At 49.6% G+C, this 15,056-nt stretch overlaps 1 protein-coding gene across 4 annotated transcripts in view; it reads right to left on the bottom strand.

The window, feature by feature from the left end:
• Window positions 1-1,816: 1,816 nt before the first annotated feature.
• Window positions 1,817-15,056, bottom strand: part of CATIP (ciliogenesis associated TTC17 interacting protein) — a 68,151-nt gene continuing 54,911 nt past the window's right edge. For all 4 annotated transcript variants that reach the window (XM_069984795.1, XM_069984796.1, XM_069984798.1 and 1 more), the window contains exons 9-10: window positions 13,992-14,080; window positions 1,817-2,431 (exon numbers count right to left, since the gene is read on the bottom strand). In XM_069984795.1, the coding sequence (XP_069840896.1) occupies window positions 2,222-2,431; window positions 13,992-14,080 (299 nt within the window). In that variant the 3' untranslated portion in view covers window positions 1,817-2,221. The remainder of the gene's footprint in view (window positions 2,432-13,991; window positions 14,081-15,056) is intronic.

Here is a 15,056-nt window from a genome sequence, read left to right on the forward strand (position 1 = left end):
ACTATGGGGCGCCCCCCCATCACTCTGTAACACTATGGGGCGCCCCCCCATCACTCTGTAACACTATGGGGCGCCCCCATCACCCTGTAACACTATGGGGCGCCCCCCATCACTCTGTAACACTATGGGGCACCCCCCCATCACTGTGTAACACTATGGGGCGCCCCCCATCACTCTGTAACACTATGGGGCGCCCCTATCACCCGGTAACACTATGGGGCACTCCCCCATCACTCTGTAACACTATGGGGCGCTCCCCCATCACTCTGTAACACTATGGGGCGCCCCCCATCACTCTGTAACACTATGGGGCACCCCCCCATCACTCTGTAACACTATGGGGCGCCCTCCATCACTCTGTAACACTATGGGGCGCCCCCCATCACTCTGTAACACAATGGGGCGCCCCTATCACCCTGTAACACTATGGGGCGCCCCCCATCACTCTGTAACACTATGGGGCACTCCCCCATCACTCTGTAACACTATGGGGCGCCCCCCATCACTCTGTAACACTATGGGGCGCCCACTATCACCCTGTAACACTATGGGGCACTCCCCCATCACTCTGTAACACTATGGGGCGCCCCCCATCACTCTGTAACACTATGGGGCACCCCCCGCCCCCATCATCCTGTAACACTATGGGGCGCCCCCCCATCACTCTGTAACACTATGGGGCACCCCCCCATCACCCTGTAACACTATGGGGCGCCCCCCCATCACTGTGTAACACTATGGGGCGCCCCCATCACCCTGTAACACTATGGGGCGCCCCCCATCACTCTGTAACACTATGGGGCGCCCACTATCACCCTGTAACACTATGGGGCACTCTCCCATCACTCTGTAACACTATGGGGCGCCCCCCATCACTCTGTAACACTATGGGGCGCCCCCTATCACCCTGTAACACTATGGGGCGCCCCCTATCACCCTGTAACACTATGGGGCGCCCCCTATCACTCTGTAACACTATGGGGCGCCCCCATCACCCTGTAACATTATGGGGCGCCCCCCCATCACCCTGTAACACTATGGGGCGCCCCCCATCACTCTGTAACACTATGGGGCGCCCACTATCACCCTGTAACACTATGGGGCACTCCCCCATCACTCTGTAACACTATGGGGCGCTCCCCCATCACTCTGTAACACTATGGGGCACCCCCCGCCCCCTATCACCCTGTAACACTATGGGGCGCCCCCCATCACTCTGTAACACTATGGGGCGCTCCCCCATCACTCTGTAACACTATGGGGCACCCCCCGCCCCCCATCACTCTGTAACACTATGGGGCACCCCCCGCCCCCATCATCCTGTAACACTATGGGGCGCTCCCCCATCACTCTGTAACACTATGGGGCGCCCCCTATCACTCTGTAACACTATGGGGCGCCCCCCCATCACTCTGTAACACTATGGGGCGCTCCCCCATCACTCTGTAACACTATGGGGCGCCCCCTATCACTCTGTAACACTATGGGGCGCCCCCCCATCACTCTGTAACACTATGGGGCGCCCCTATCACCCTGTAACACTATGGGGCGCCCCCCATCACTCTGTAACACTATGGGGCGCTCCCCCATCACTCTGTAACACTATGGGGCGCCCCCTATCACTCTGTAACACTATGGGGCACCCCCTATCACCCTGTAACACTATGGAGCACCCCCGCCCCCATCATCCTGTAAAAAGTGACCCCCTACTATAAGATGGTGACATGTCATTAGCATGCTGGGAGTTGTAGTTCTGCAGCAGTGGGAGCGGCCACAGACTGGAGGCAGGATGCTACATCACAGCGAGGAGACGGATGGAAGGTGAAGGTTTTACTGTGTGAGGTAGGGGTATCACAGGGGGTATCACAGGGGGTATCACAGGGGGTATCACAGGGGGTATCACGGGGGGTATCACAGGGGGTATCACGGGGGGTATCACAGGGGGTATCACAGGGGGTATCACAGGGGGTATCACAGGGGGTATCACAGGGGGTATCACGGGGGGTATCACGGGGGTATCACAGGGGGTATCACAGGGGGTATCACAGGGGGTATCAAGGGAAGTATCACAGGGGGTATCACGTGGGGTATCACAGCCTCTGTGGCAGACAGCTGAGAACGTCCACCTGACTGTTGGTGACGGACAAGGCTGTAGTCACAATAAGAAGTCTCTTCCTCCTGGATGATTTCTGGCAGATTAGCAGGATCCCCGCCGTATCCGCTACTCATCACCAAACGGACTGGAGAAGGTGGACGACCGGAAAGTGTGACCGCCATCCTGCGCTGACGAGAAAGGCCCAAAGTACTTTGCCGCAAAGGTGATGACATCATCCGGCTTCCTGAGGAGTAAGAACTGCAGGAAGTCATCAATGACGGCCCTCACCTCCGGACGTCGCTGCAGGTAGGTCGTGTGATCAGAGAGCAGCACTTCCTGCGGAGAGAGAGGGAAAGCGGTGACAGCGCAGCACAGGCAGTCACTACCCTATCATCACACCCGCTCACTAACACAGTCATTACACCCGCTCACTAACACAGTCATCACACCCGCTCACTAACAGTCATCACACCCGCTCACTAACAGTCATCACACCCGCTCACTAACACAGTCATCACACCCGCTCACTAACACAGTCATTACACCCGCTCACTAACACAGTCATCACACCCGCTCACTAACAGTCATCACACCCGCTCACTAACAGTCATCACACCCGCTCACTAACACAGTCATCACACCCAATCACTAACACAGTCATCACACCCGCTCACTAACACAGTCATCACACCCGCTCACTAACACAGTCATCACACCCGCTCACTAACACAGTCATCACACCCGCTCACTAACCCTATCATCACACCCGCTCACTAACACAGTCATCACACCCGCTCACTAACAGTCATCACACCCGCTCACTAACACAGTCATCACACCCGCTCACTAACACAGTCATCACACCCGCTCACTAACACAGTCATCACACCCGCTCACTAACACAGTCATCACACCCAATCACTAACACAGTCATCACACCCGCTCACTAACAGTCATCACACCCGCTCACTAACACAGTCATCACACCCTTACACTAACACAGTCATCACACCCTCACACTAACCCTATCATCACACCCGCTCACTGACACAGTCATTACACCCGCTCACTAACACAGTCATCACACCCGCTCACTAAACACAGTCATCACACCCGCTCACTAAACACAGTCATCACACCCGCTCACTAACCCTATCATTACACCTGCTCACTAACACAGTCATCACACCCGCTCACTAACACAGTCATCACACCCGCTCACTGAACACAGTCATCACACCCGCTCACTAACACAGTCATCACACCCGCTCACTAAACACAGTCATCACACCCGCTCACTAACCCTATCATCACACCCGCTCACTAACCCTATCATCACACCCGCTCACTAACCCTATCATCACACCCGCTCACTGACACAGTCATTACACCCGCTCACTAACACAGTCATCACACCCGCTCACTAACAGTCATCACACCCGCTCACTAACACAGTCATTACACCCGCTCACTAACACAGTCATCACACCCGCTCACTAACACAGTCATCACACCCGCTCACTAACACAGTCATCACACCCGCTCACTGACACAGTCATTACACCCGCTCACTAACACAGTCATCACACCCGCTCACTAACCCTATCATCACACCCGCTCACTAACCCTAACATCACACCCGCTCACTAACAGTCATCACACCCGCTCACTAACAGTCATTACACCCGCTCACTAACACAGTCATTACACCCGCTCACTAACACAGTCATCACACCCGCTCACTAACACAGTCATCACACCCACTCACTAACACAGTCATCACACCCGCTCACTAACACAGTCATCACACCCGCTCACTAACAGTCATCACACCCGCTCACTAACACAGTCATCACACCCGCTCACTAACAGTCATCACACCCGCTCGCTAACACAGTCATCACACCCGCTCACTAACACAGTCATCACACCCGCTCACTAACACAGTCATCACACCCGCTCACTGAACACAGTCATCACACCCACTCACTGAACACAGTCATCACACCCGCTCACTAAACACAGTCATCACACCCGCTCACTAACCCTATCATCACACCCGCTCACTGACACAGTCATTACACCCGCTCACTAACAGTCATTACACCCGCTCACTAACACAGTCATCACACCCGCTCACTAAACACAGTCATCACACCCGCTCACTAACACAGTCATAACACCCGCTCACTAACCCTATCATCACACCCGCTCACTAACACAGTCATCACACCCGCTCACTAAACACAGTCATCACACCCGCTCACTAACCCTATCATCACACCCGCTCACTGACACAGTCATTACACCCGCTCACTAACAGTCATTACACCCGCTCACTAACACAGTCATCACACCCGCTCACTAAACACAGTCATCACACCCGCTCACTAACACAGTCATCACACCCGCTCACTGACACAGTCATTACACCCGCTCACTAACACAGTCATCACACCCGCTCACTAACACAGTTATCACACCTGCTCACTAACACTGTCATCACACCCGCTCACTAACACTGTCATCACACCCGCTCACTAACACAGTCATCACACCCGCTCACTAACACAGTTATCACACCCTCACACTAAAGGCCCTATTCCACCAACAGATCTGATGACACATTATCTGCCAAAGATTTGAAGCCAAACCCAGGAGTGGATTTGAAAAGAGGAGAAATCCAGTCTTTCCTTTATGACCTGTTCTCTGATTATAGTCTGTTCCTGGGTTTGGCTTCAAATCTTTGGCAGATAATCTGTCGTCAGATCTGTTGGTGGAATAGGGCCTTAACACAGTCATTACACCCGCTCACTAACACAGTCATTACACCCGCTCACTAACACAGTCATCACACCCACTCACTAACACAGTCATTACACCCTTACACTAACACAGTCATCACACCCTCACACTAACACAGTCATTACACCCGCTCACTAACACAGTCATCACACCCGCTCACTAACACAGTCATCATACCCGCTCACTAAACACAGTCATCACACCCGCTCACTGATAGTGTCATCACACTTGCTCACTAACAGTCATCACAACCGCTCACTAACACAGTCCTAACACCCGCTTACTAACAGTCCTCACACCCACTCACTAACACAGTCCTCACACCCGCTTACTAACAGTCCTCACACCCACTCACTAACAGTCCTCACACCAGCTCACTAACACCACATATGCAACGTTATCGCACCTGTCATCACACTTACTCACTAACCCTATCATCACACCCGCTCACTAACACAGTCATCACACCCGCTCACTAACAGTCATCACACCCGCTCACTAACACAGTCATCACACCCGCTCACTAACACAGTCATCACACCCGCTCACTAACACAGTCATCACACCCGCTCACTAACACAGTCATCACACCCAATCACTAACACAGTCATCACACCCGCTCACTAACAGTCATCACACCCGCTCACTAACACAGTCATCACACCCGCTCACTAAACACAGTCATCACACCCGCTCACTAACCCTATCATCACACCCGCTCACTGACACAGTCATTACACCCGCTCACTAACACAGTCATCACACCCGCTCACTAAACACAGTCATCACACCCGCTCACTAAACACAGTCATCACACCCGCTCACTAACCCTATCATTACACCTGCTCACTAACACAGTCATCACACCCGCTCACTAACACAGTCATCACACCCGCTCACTGAACACAGTCATCACACCCGCTCACTAACACAGTCATCACACCCGCTCACTAAACACAGTCATCACACCCGCTCACTAACCCTATCATCACACCCGCTCACTAACCCTATCATCACACCCGCTCACTAACCCTATCATCACACCCGCTCACTGACACAGTCATTACACCCGCTCACTAACACAGTCATCACACCCGCTCACTAACAGTCATCACACCCGCTCACTAACACAGTCATTACACCCGCTCACTAACACAGTCATCACACCCGCTCACTAACACAGTCATCACACCCGCTCACTGACACAGTCATTACACCCGCTCACTAACACAGTCATCACACCCGCTCACTAACCCTATCATCACACCCGCTCACTAACCCTACCATCACACCCGCTCACTAACAGTCATCACACCCGCTCACTAACAGTCATTACACCCGCTCACTAACACAGTCATTACACCCGCTCACTAACACAGTCATCACACCCGCTCACTAACACAGTCATCACACCCACTCACTAACACAGTCATCACACCCGCTCACTAACACAGTCATCACACCCGCTCACTAACACAGTCATCACACCCGCTCACTGAACACAGTCATCACACCCACTCACTGAACACAGTCATCACACCCGCTCACTAAACACAGTCATCACACCCGCTCACTAACCCTATCATCACACCCGCTCACTGACACAGTCATTACACCCGCTCACTAACAGTCATTACACCCGCTCACTAACACAGTCATCACACCCGCTCACTAAACACAGTCATCACACCCGCTCACTAACACAGTCATAACACCCGCTCACTAACCCTATCATCACACCCACTCACTAACACAGTCATCACACCCGCTCACTAACCCTATCATCACACCCGCTCACTGACACAGTCATTACACCCGCTCACTAACAGTCATTACACCCGCTCACTAACACAGTCATCACACCCGCTCACTAAACACAGTCATCACACCCGCTCACTAACACAGTCGTCACACCCGCTCACTAACACAGTTATCACACCTGCTCACTAACACTGTCATCACACCCGCTCACTAACACAGTCATCACACCCGCTCACTAACACAGTCATCACACCCGCTCACTAACACAGTCATCACACCTGCTCACTAACACTGTCATCACACCCGCTCACTAACACAGTCATCACACCCGCTCACTAACACAGTCATCACACCCGCTCACTAACACAGTCATCACACCCGCTCACTAACACAGTTATCACACCCTCACACTAAAGGCCCTATTCCACCAACAGATCTGATGACAGATTATCTGCCAAAGATTTGAAGCCAAACCCAGGAGTGGATTTGAAAAGAGGAGAAATCCAGTCTTTCCTTTATGACCTGATCTCTGTTTATAGTCTGTTCCTGGGTTTGGCTTCAAATCTTTGGCAGATAATCTGTCGTCAGATCTGTTGGTGGAATAGGGCCTTAACACAGTCATTACACCCGCTCACTAACACAGTCATTACACCCGCTCACTAACACAGTCATCACACCCACTCACTAACACAGTCATTACACCCTTACACTAACACAGTCATCACACCCTCACACTAACACAGTCATTACACCCGCTCACTAACACAGTCATCACACCCGCTCACTAACACAGTCATCATACCCGCTCACTAAACACAGTCATCACACCCGCTCACTAACAGTCATCACAACCGCTCACTAACACAGTCCTAACACCCGCTTACTAACAGTCCTCACACCCACTCACTAACACAGTCCTCACACCCGCTTACTAACAGTCCTCACACCCACTCACTAACAGTCCTCACACCCACTCACTAACAGTCCTCACACCAGCTCACTAACACCACATATGCAACGTTATCGCACCTGTCATCACACTTACTCACTAACTCGTCATCACACCCGCTACGTCACATCTAGGAGGGATATATAGGGATGTCAATATAGTTATATCTGAGGGGTGTATATGTATATATAATATATATATATATATATATCAGTCATAGTTATAGTGCTTGAAAATCCCTATATTGTAATCCGTATTCTTCTTCTTCTTCTGTTTCCAGCTATTTTTCTGCGCGTAATACAGCCCGAACCGCTTTGCGCACACACTCCGTTCAAACTACGTTTTGAAGCCCTCGGCGGTGTGTGGTGTGCTATCTATTTTTCGTTTCGATCGGATTTGTCGTTTTTAAGAAATTTACATTTATTAAAGACCCCGAATTTCCAATAGAAAATAATGGCCCATTGGAAATAATGGCCACACTCTAAAATGCTGACAGCCAATCACAGCACAAGTAGCTGAAATATAGCAGCCAATAGGAACTCTAAGGTCTTGTTAGGCAATGTATCACACCATCCACAGTCACATGTCCACTATTGGCCAATAGAAGATGTAATATATGGAAGGTCCTTAAAGGGAACCAATCAGCCCGTTTGAGCTGATATGGTTCCCTTGAGCCTTTTTTTAAAGCACCTGGAGCGGTCCCTGCACGTACCGGCCGCGGCCGCAGCAGGTGCTTTATAACGGAGAAAATGACTGACCTCTCTGCCTGTCAATCATCCCCTCTGAGCGCGCTGACAGGCAGAGCACAGTGACTAGATACGAGCGGGGAGCCACCCACCATGACTACTTCCCCGCTTGTATCTAGTCACGAGCCGGGGAATAAAAGTCATTTTCTCCGTTATAAAGCACCTGCTGCGGCCGCGGCCGGTACGTGCAGGGACTGCTCCAGGTGCTTTATACAATGCTCAAGGGAACCATATCAGCTCAAACGGGCTGATTGGTTCCCTTTAACGATTTTGTCTCCTTGACATGAGTAAGATTATCATGGTAACCAAGCAATGATCTTTACCATTATAAGTAGCAGAGCCGCTCTTAAAGGGACCGATGTCGCTCTTAACCCCTTAACGACAAAGGGCGTATAGGTACGCACTATTGTCGGTAAGGGCGTTCAGAGCGGGGCCGCACGGCGACCCCGCTGTGAACCGCGGTGGTCCCGGGTGCCGCGTGTCGCCCGGGACCGTAGGTATTAGTGGGCACGGTCCGATCGCCGTGCCCGCTAATACAGTAATCAGATGCAGCTGTCAAACATGACAGCTGCATCCGATTACCGGATACAGCGTCTCCCTGGTGTCTAGTGGCGAGCGATCTCCGTTTCTGAAGCCAGCCGGGGACCGCTCCAAGATGGCGCCGTCCCCGGCTCGGCACTCGTTTACTTCCGGCTGCAGCAGCAATCTCATGGATCTCTGCAGCATATCTATGCTGCAGAGATCTCAATGAGAGATCAAAGTGTATATACTAGAAGTCCCCTAGGGGGAATAACCCTAACCCCAGGGGAGAATAACTCTAACCCCAGGGGGGCTTCTAGTATATGTGTAAAAAAAAAAATATAGTGTTGTTGTCAATAAAAAGCCCCCTCCCCTAATAAAAGTCTGAATCACCCCCCTTTTCCCAGGTTATAAATAAAAGTAAACAAATAAATAAATAAGCAAACATGTTTGCTATCGCCGCGTGCGTAATCGCCCGAACTATTAATTAATCACATTCCTGATCTCGTACGGTGAACGGCGTCAGCGCAAAAAAATCCCAAAGTGCAAAATTGCGCATTTTTGGTCGCATCAAATCCAGAAAAAATGTAATAAAAAGTGATCAAAAAGTCGTATATGCGCAATCAAGGTACCGATAGAAAGATCACATCATGGCGCAAAAAATGACACCTGACACAGCCCCATAGACCAAAGGATAAAAGCGCTATAAGCCTGTGAATGGAGCGATTTTAAGTGTCGTATATTTGTTAACAACGGTTTGAATTTTTTACAGGCCATCAGATACAATATAAGTTATACATGTTATATATCGTTTTAATCGTAACGACTTGAGGAACATGCATAACAGTCAGTTTTACCCCAGGGCGAATGGCATAAAAACACATTTCCCCCAAATAAACAAAATGCGTTTTTTTTTTTTTCAATTTCACCACACTTTGAATTTTTTTCTGGTTTTGTAGCGTACTTTATGCAAAAATTCTGCCGTCATTGCAAAGTACAATTAGTGACGCAAAAAATAAGAATAAGGGGTTTCAAGGTGGAAAAATGCAAGTGCTATGGCCTTTGATGCACAGGGAGTAAAAAAACAAAAACGCAAAAATCGAAATTGGCTCTGTCCTTAAGGGGCTAAAGGGACCCAGGTCGCTCTTTAAGGTACGCGATACAAGCCGCTCATAAAGGGACCCATGTCTAAAGAGCAACCTGGGTCCCTTTAAGAGCGACCTGGGTCTCTTTAAAGTGACACTGTCACCCCCTTTGTTCATTTTGACATCTCTACACAGGTGTAAAGGGTAAATTTAGTGTTTTTCATACCTTATTTCATATCATATGTCATGGTGCTTGTTCAAGTAAAAAGTGTCCTTTTATCAACTGCAGATTGTATTAAGTGGGCGTGGCCTCGCGGCATTAGCGCCACATAACCCCGCCCACAACGGCACAGTTGGCCCGCCCCCTCGCCGGCCATTGGAACAGGCTGGCCGAAAGGTCTAGACCCCACCCCCTTTACGTTGGACAACCAATGGGCGTCAAGGGGGCGGGGCCAACCGGGCCGTTGTGGGCGGGGTGAAGTGGCGCTAATGCCGCGAGGCCACGCCCACTTAATACAATCTGCAGTTGATAAAAGGACACTTTTTACTTGAACAAGCACCACGACGTATGATATGAAATAAGGTATGAAAAACACTAAATTTACCCTTTACACCTGTGTAGAGATGTCAGAATGCACAAAGGGGGTGACAGTGTCACTTTAAGAGCGAATTAGGTTCCTTTAAGAGTGACTTGGGTCCCTTTAAGAGCGACTTGAGTCCCTTTAAGAGCGACTTGGGTCCCTTTAAGAGCGACTTGGGTCCCTTTAAGAGCGACTTGGGTCCCTTTAAGAGCGACTTGGGTCCCTTTAAGAGCGACTTGGGTCCCTTTAAGAGCGACTTGGGTCCCTTTAAGAGCGACTTGGGTCCCTTTAAGAGCGACTTGGGTCCCTTTAAGAGCGACTTGGGTCCCTTTAAGAGAGACTTGGGTCCCTTTAAGAGCGACTTGGGTCCCTTTAAGAGTGAAATTGGTCCCTTTAAGAGTGAAATTGGTCCCTTTAAGAGTGAAATTGGTCCCTTTAAGAGCCAACTGGGTCCCTTTAAGAGCGACCTGGGTGCCTTTAAGAGCGACCTTTAAGAGCGACATGGATCCCTTTAAGAGCGATCCGGGTCCCTTAAAGGGACCCATATCGCTCTTAAAGGGACCCATGTCGCTCTTAAAGGGACCCATTTCGCTCTTAAAGGGACTCATTTCGCTCTTAAAGGGACCCAACTCACTCTTTAAGTGACCCATGTCGCTCTTAAAGGGACGGGACCCAGGTCGCTCTTAAAGGGATGGCACCCAGGGTTAAAGTTTATCTTAAAGAGAAGTTACTGGTAAAGGGGTGCTCTTTTCAAGCACTATGTATTTCCCTGGAAATGCAAATCTAGTTATATCTGAGGGGTGTATATGTATATATATCAGTCATAGTTATATCTGAGGGGTGTCTATGTATATATATCAGTCATAGTTATATCTGAGGGGTGTATATGTATATACACTACCGTTCAAAAGTTTGGGGTCACATTGAAATGTCCTTATTTTTGAAGGAAAAGCTCTGTACTTCTCAATGAAGATAACTTTAAACTAGTCCTAACTTTAAACAAATCCCCTCTATACATTGCTAATGTGGTAAGTGACTATTCTAGCTGCAAATGTCTGGTGTTTGGTGCAATATCTACATAGGTGTATAGAGGCCCATTTCCAGCAACTATCACTCCAGTCTTCTAATGGTACAAGGTGTTTGCTCATTGGCTCAGAAGGATAATTGATGATTAGAAAACCCTTGTGCAATCATCTTCACACATCTGAAAACAGTCTAGCTGGTTACAGAAGCTACAAAACTGACCTCCTGTCAGGGCTGCGGCAGCGTCCCACGCTCCGGACTGCCGCCGCACCCCCTCTCCCTGTCCTGCAGCCGCCGGTGTCCACATGCAGGGACCTGGCACTGCTGCCACTTCGGCCCCTGGGGGCGCCTCGCCCAGCTTCTGTCCGTTGCTGTGCCGGCCGGCGTGCGCGTCCCCGCCTCCTAGGGCCCGCGCGCATCGGCTGTCTCAGAGTTAAAGGGGCAGTCCGCCCCTAATTGGTTGCTGCTCACACACTCTCCTATAAATCCCAGCCCTGCCCCACCACAGGTGTTGGAGCCTCTACATGCTTCCCATAGCGTTTGGCCCAGCTCCCTGTTGTTCCTGACCTCTGTCCTTGTTCCTTGTTCCCTGTCCGCTGACCTGGTCCCTAGTCCCTGCCCGCTGCCTTCCTATTGTTCCTGAGCCCTGTCCGCCACCTACGATTACGCCTACAGACCTCTGCCTGCACTATCTCCTGCCTACTGCTCCTGCCACGCCTCGCCTGCCGTCACTAGCAACCAAGCCAGGGTTAGCGACCTGGGGGTCGCCTGCCGCAGCAAGTCCATCCCGCCTTCCGGCGGGCTCTGGTGAGAGCCAGCGGCCCCTTAGACTCCGCTCCCTGGTGAGGATCCACGACTCCAGGCGTTACACCTTCCTTTGAGCAGATTGTGTTTCTGGAGCATCACATTTGTGGGGTCAATTAAGCGCTCAAAATGGCCAGAAAAAGAGAACTTTCATCTGAAACTCGACAGTCTATTCTTGTTCTTAGAAATGAAGGCTATTCCATGCCAGAAAGTGCTAAGAAATTGATGATTTCCTACACCGGTGTGTACTACTCCCTTCAGAGGACAGCACAAACAGGCTCTAACCAGAGTAGAAAAAGAAGTGGGAGGCCGGGTTGCACAACTAAGCAAGAAGATAAGCCCATTAGAGTCTCTAGTTTGAGAAACAGACGCCTCACAGGTCCCCAACTGGCATCTTCATTACATAGTACCCGCAAAACACCAGTGTCACCATCTACAGGGAAGAGGCGGCTGCCGGATTTTGGGCTTCAGGGCAGAGTGGCAAAGAAAAAGCCATATCTGAGACTGGCCAATAAAAGAAAAAGATTAAGATGGGCAAAAGAACACAGACATTGGGCAGAGGAAGACGGGAAAAAAGTGTTGTGGACGGATGAATCCAAGTTTGAGGTGTTTGGATGACAAAGAAGAAGGTTTGTGAGACGCAGAAGAAATGAGAAGATGCTGGAAGAATGCCTGACGCCATCTGTTATACATGGTGGAGGTCATGTGATGGTCTGGGGTTGGTGCTGGTAAGGTGGGAGATTTGTACAGGGTAAAAGGGATTGTGAATAAGGAAGGCCATCACTCTGCACCGCCATGCCATACCCAGTGGGCAGCGCTTGGTTGGAGCCAATTTCATCCTACAACAGGACAATGACCCTAAACACTTCCAAATTGTGCAAGAACTATTTCCAGCAGAAGCAGCAGCTGGTATTCTATCCTAGGTAATGGAGTGGCCAGCGCAGTCACCAGATCACCACCCCATTGTGGGAGCAGCTGGACCGTATGGTACGCCAGAAGTGCCCATCCAACCAATCCAACTTGTGGGAGCTGCTTCTAGAAGCGCGGGGGGCAATTTCTCCAGCTTACCCCAACAGATTAATAGCTAGAATGCCAAAGGTGGGCAATGCTGGAATTGCTGCAAGAGGAGGATTCTGGGACGGAAGCAAAGTGTGATGGAAGAACAATGTTATTTCACCTACAAATCAGTATTTCTAACCTTGTCAATGTCTTGTCTCTATTTTCTATTCATTTCACAACGTATGGGGGTGAAGAAGTGCGACTACATGGAAAACACTAAATTGTTTGGGGGACCCCAACCTTTTGAACGGTAGTGTATATCAGTCATAGTTATATCTGAGGGGTGTATATGTGTATACCCCTCCTAGATGTGACTGATATATATATATACCCTCCAAGTTCTATCTGAGGCCCCCCTTTAGCTTCCTGAGCAGTGTATATGGATTAGGATCCCTCAGGCAGCAGCACATTAGCAGACTGCATGGACATCACATGACTCACTTCTGCCAATAGTCATACAACACTGCTGGTGGAACTACAAGTCGCAGTGCTCTGTGCTCCGCCTCCTGGCTGGGCATGCTGGGCATTGTAGTTCTCACGTAGCCTCCTATGTAGTGTCCGTACCTTTCTCTCCAGGAATTCAGAGCAGAGCTGGGCGTCCTCCTCCCAGGACAATGGCTTCTTCTCAAACTGCGGTTTAGGATTCTCGTCCTCTGTGAAGAGACGGTAGATGAGATGAGGATCATCTGTAATACACCGCCCAGCAGCCTGTGTGTAATATATATGTATTATATCTGTATGTGTGTGTGTATATTATATGTGTATGTATGTATGTATGTATGTATGTGTATATAAGTGTATGTATGTATGTATGTGTATATAAGTGTATGTATGTGAAAATAAGTGTATGTATGTGAATATAAGTGTATGTATGTGAATATAAGTGTATGTATGTATGTGTGTGTATATAAGTGTATGTATGTATGTATGTGTATATTAGTGTATGTATGTGTATATAAGTGTATGTATGTATCTATGTGTATGTGTGTATATAAGTATGTATGTATGTATGTATGTATGTGTATAAGTGTATGTGTGTGTATGTATGTATGTATGTGTATATAAGTGTATGTATGTATGTGTATATAAGTGTATGTATGTGAATATAAGTGTATGTATGTGTATATAAGTGTATGTATGTGAATATAAGTGTATGTATGTATGTGAATATAAGTGTATGTATGTATGTGTGTGTATATAAGTGTATGTATGTATGTATGTGTGTGTATATAAGTGTATGTGTGTGTATATAAGTGTATATATGTATGTATGTGTATATAAGTGTATAACACGAACTGGAGAGAATGGAACGGCTGCAGGATATGTCTGTGCTCACATGTCTGGACCCTATGTCTTCCCATTCTGTGAGAGCAGCAATGGTAAGTGTAATACCATATCCATACTTGTGTCGTTTGGGGGCAGCCTTCCCTGCCGGTGGTGCTGGCTGGGTTTTGGTGGGGCTTTTTGGGTCTGGTCCTGTGACATTGGGGTTGCAGGGCCGTTCCATGGCCTCCCTTCCCTGCACGTGCACGCTTTGCGGGGTTGGCGGTCGCTGACCGACACGGTGTGGAGTTAGCGTAGGGACCCGTGTGGACCAGAGGACCTGCGCGGTGGTACACGGGGCAATAT

This window comes from Dendropsophus ebraccatus, chromosome 9, assembly GCF_027789765.1.
Source record: "Dendropsophus ebraccatus isolate aDenEbr1 chromosome 9, aDenEbr1.pat, whole genome shotgun sequence".
NCBI lineage: Eukaryota > Metazoa > Chordata > Amphibia > Anura > Hylidae > Dendropsophus > Dendropsophus ebraccatus.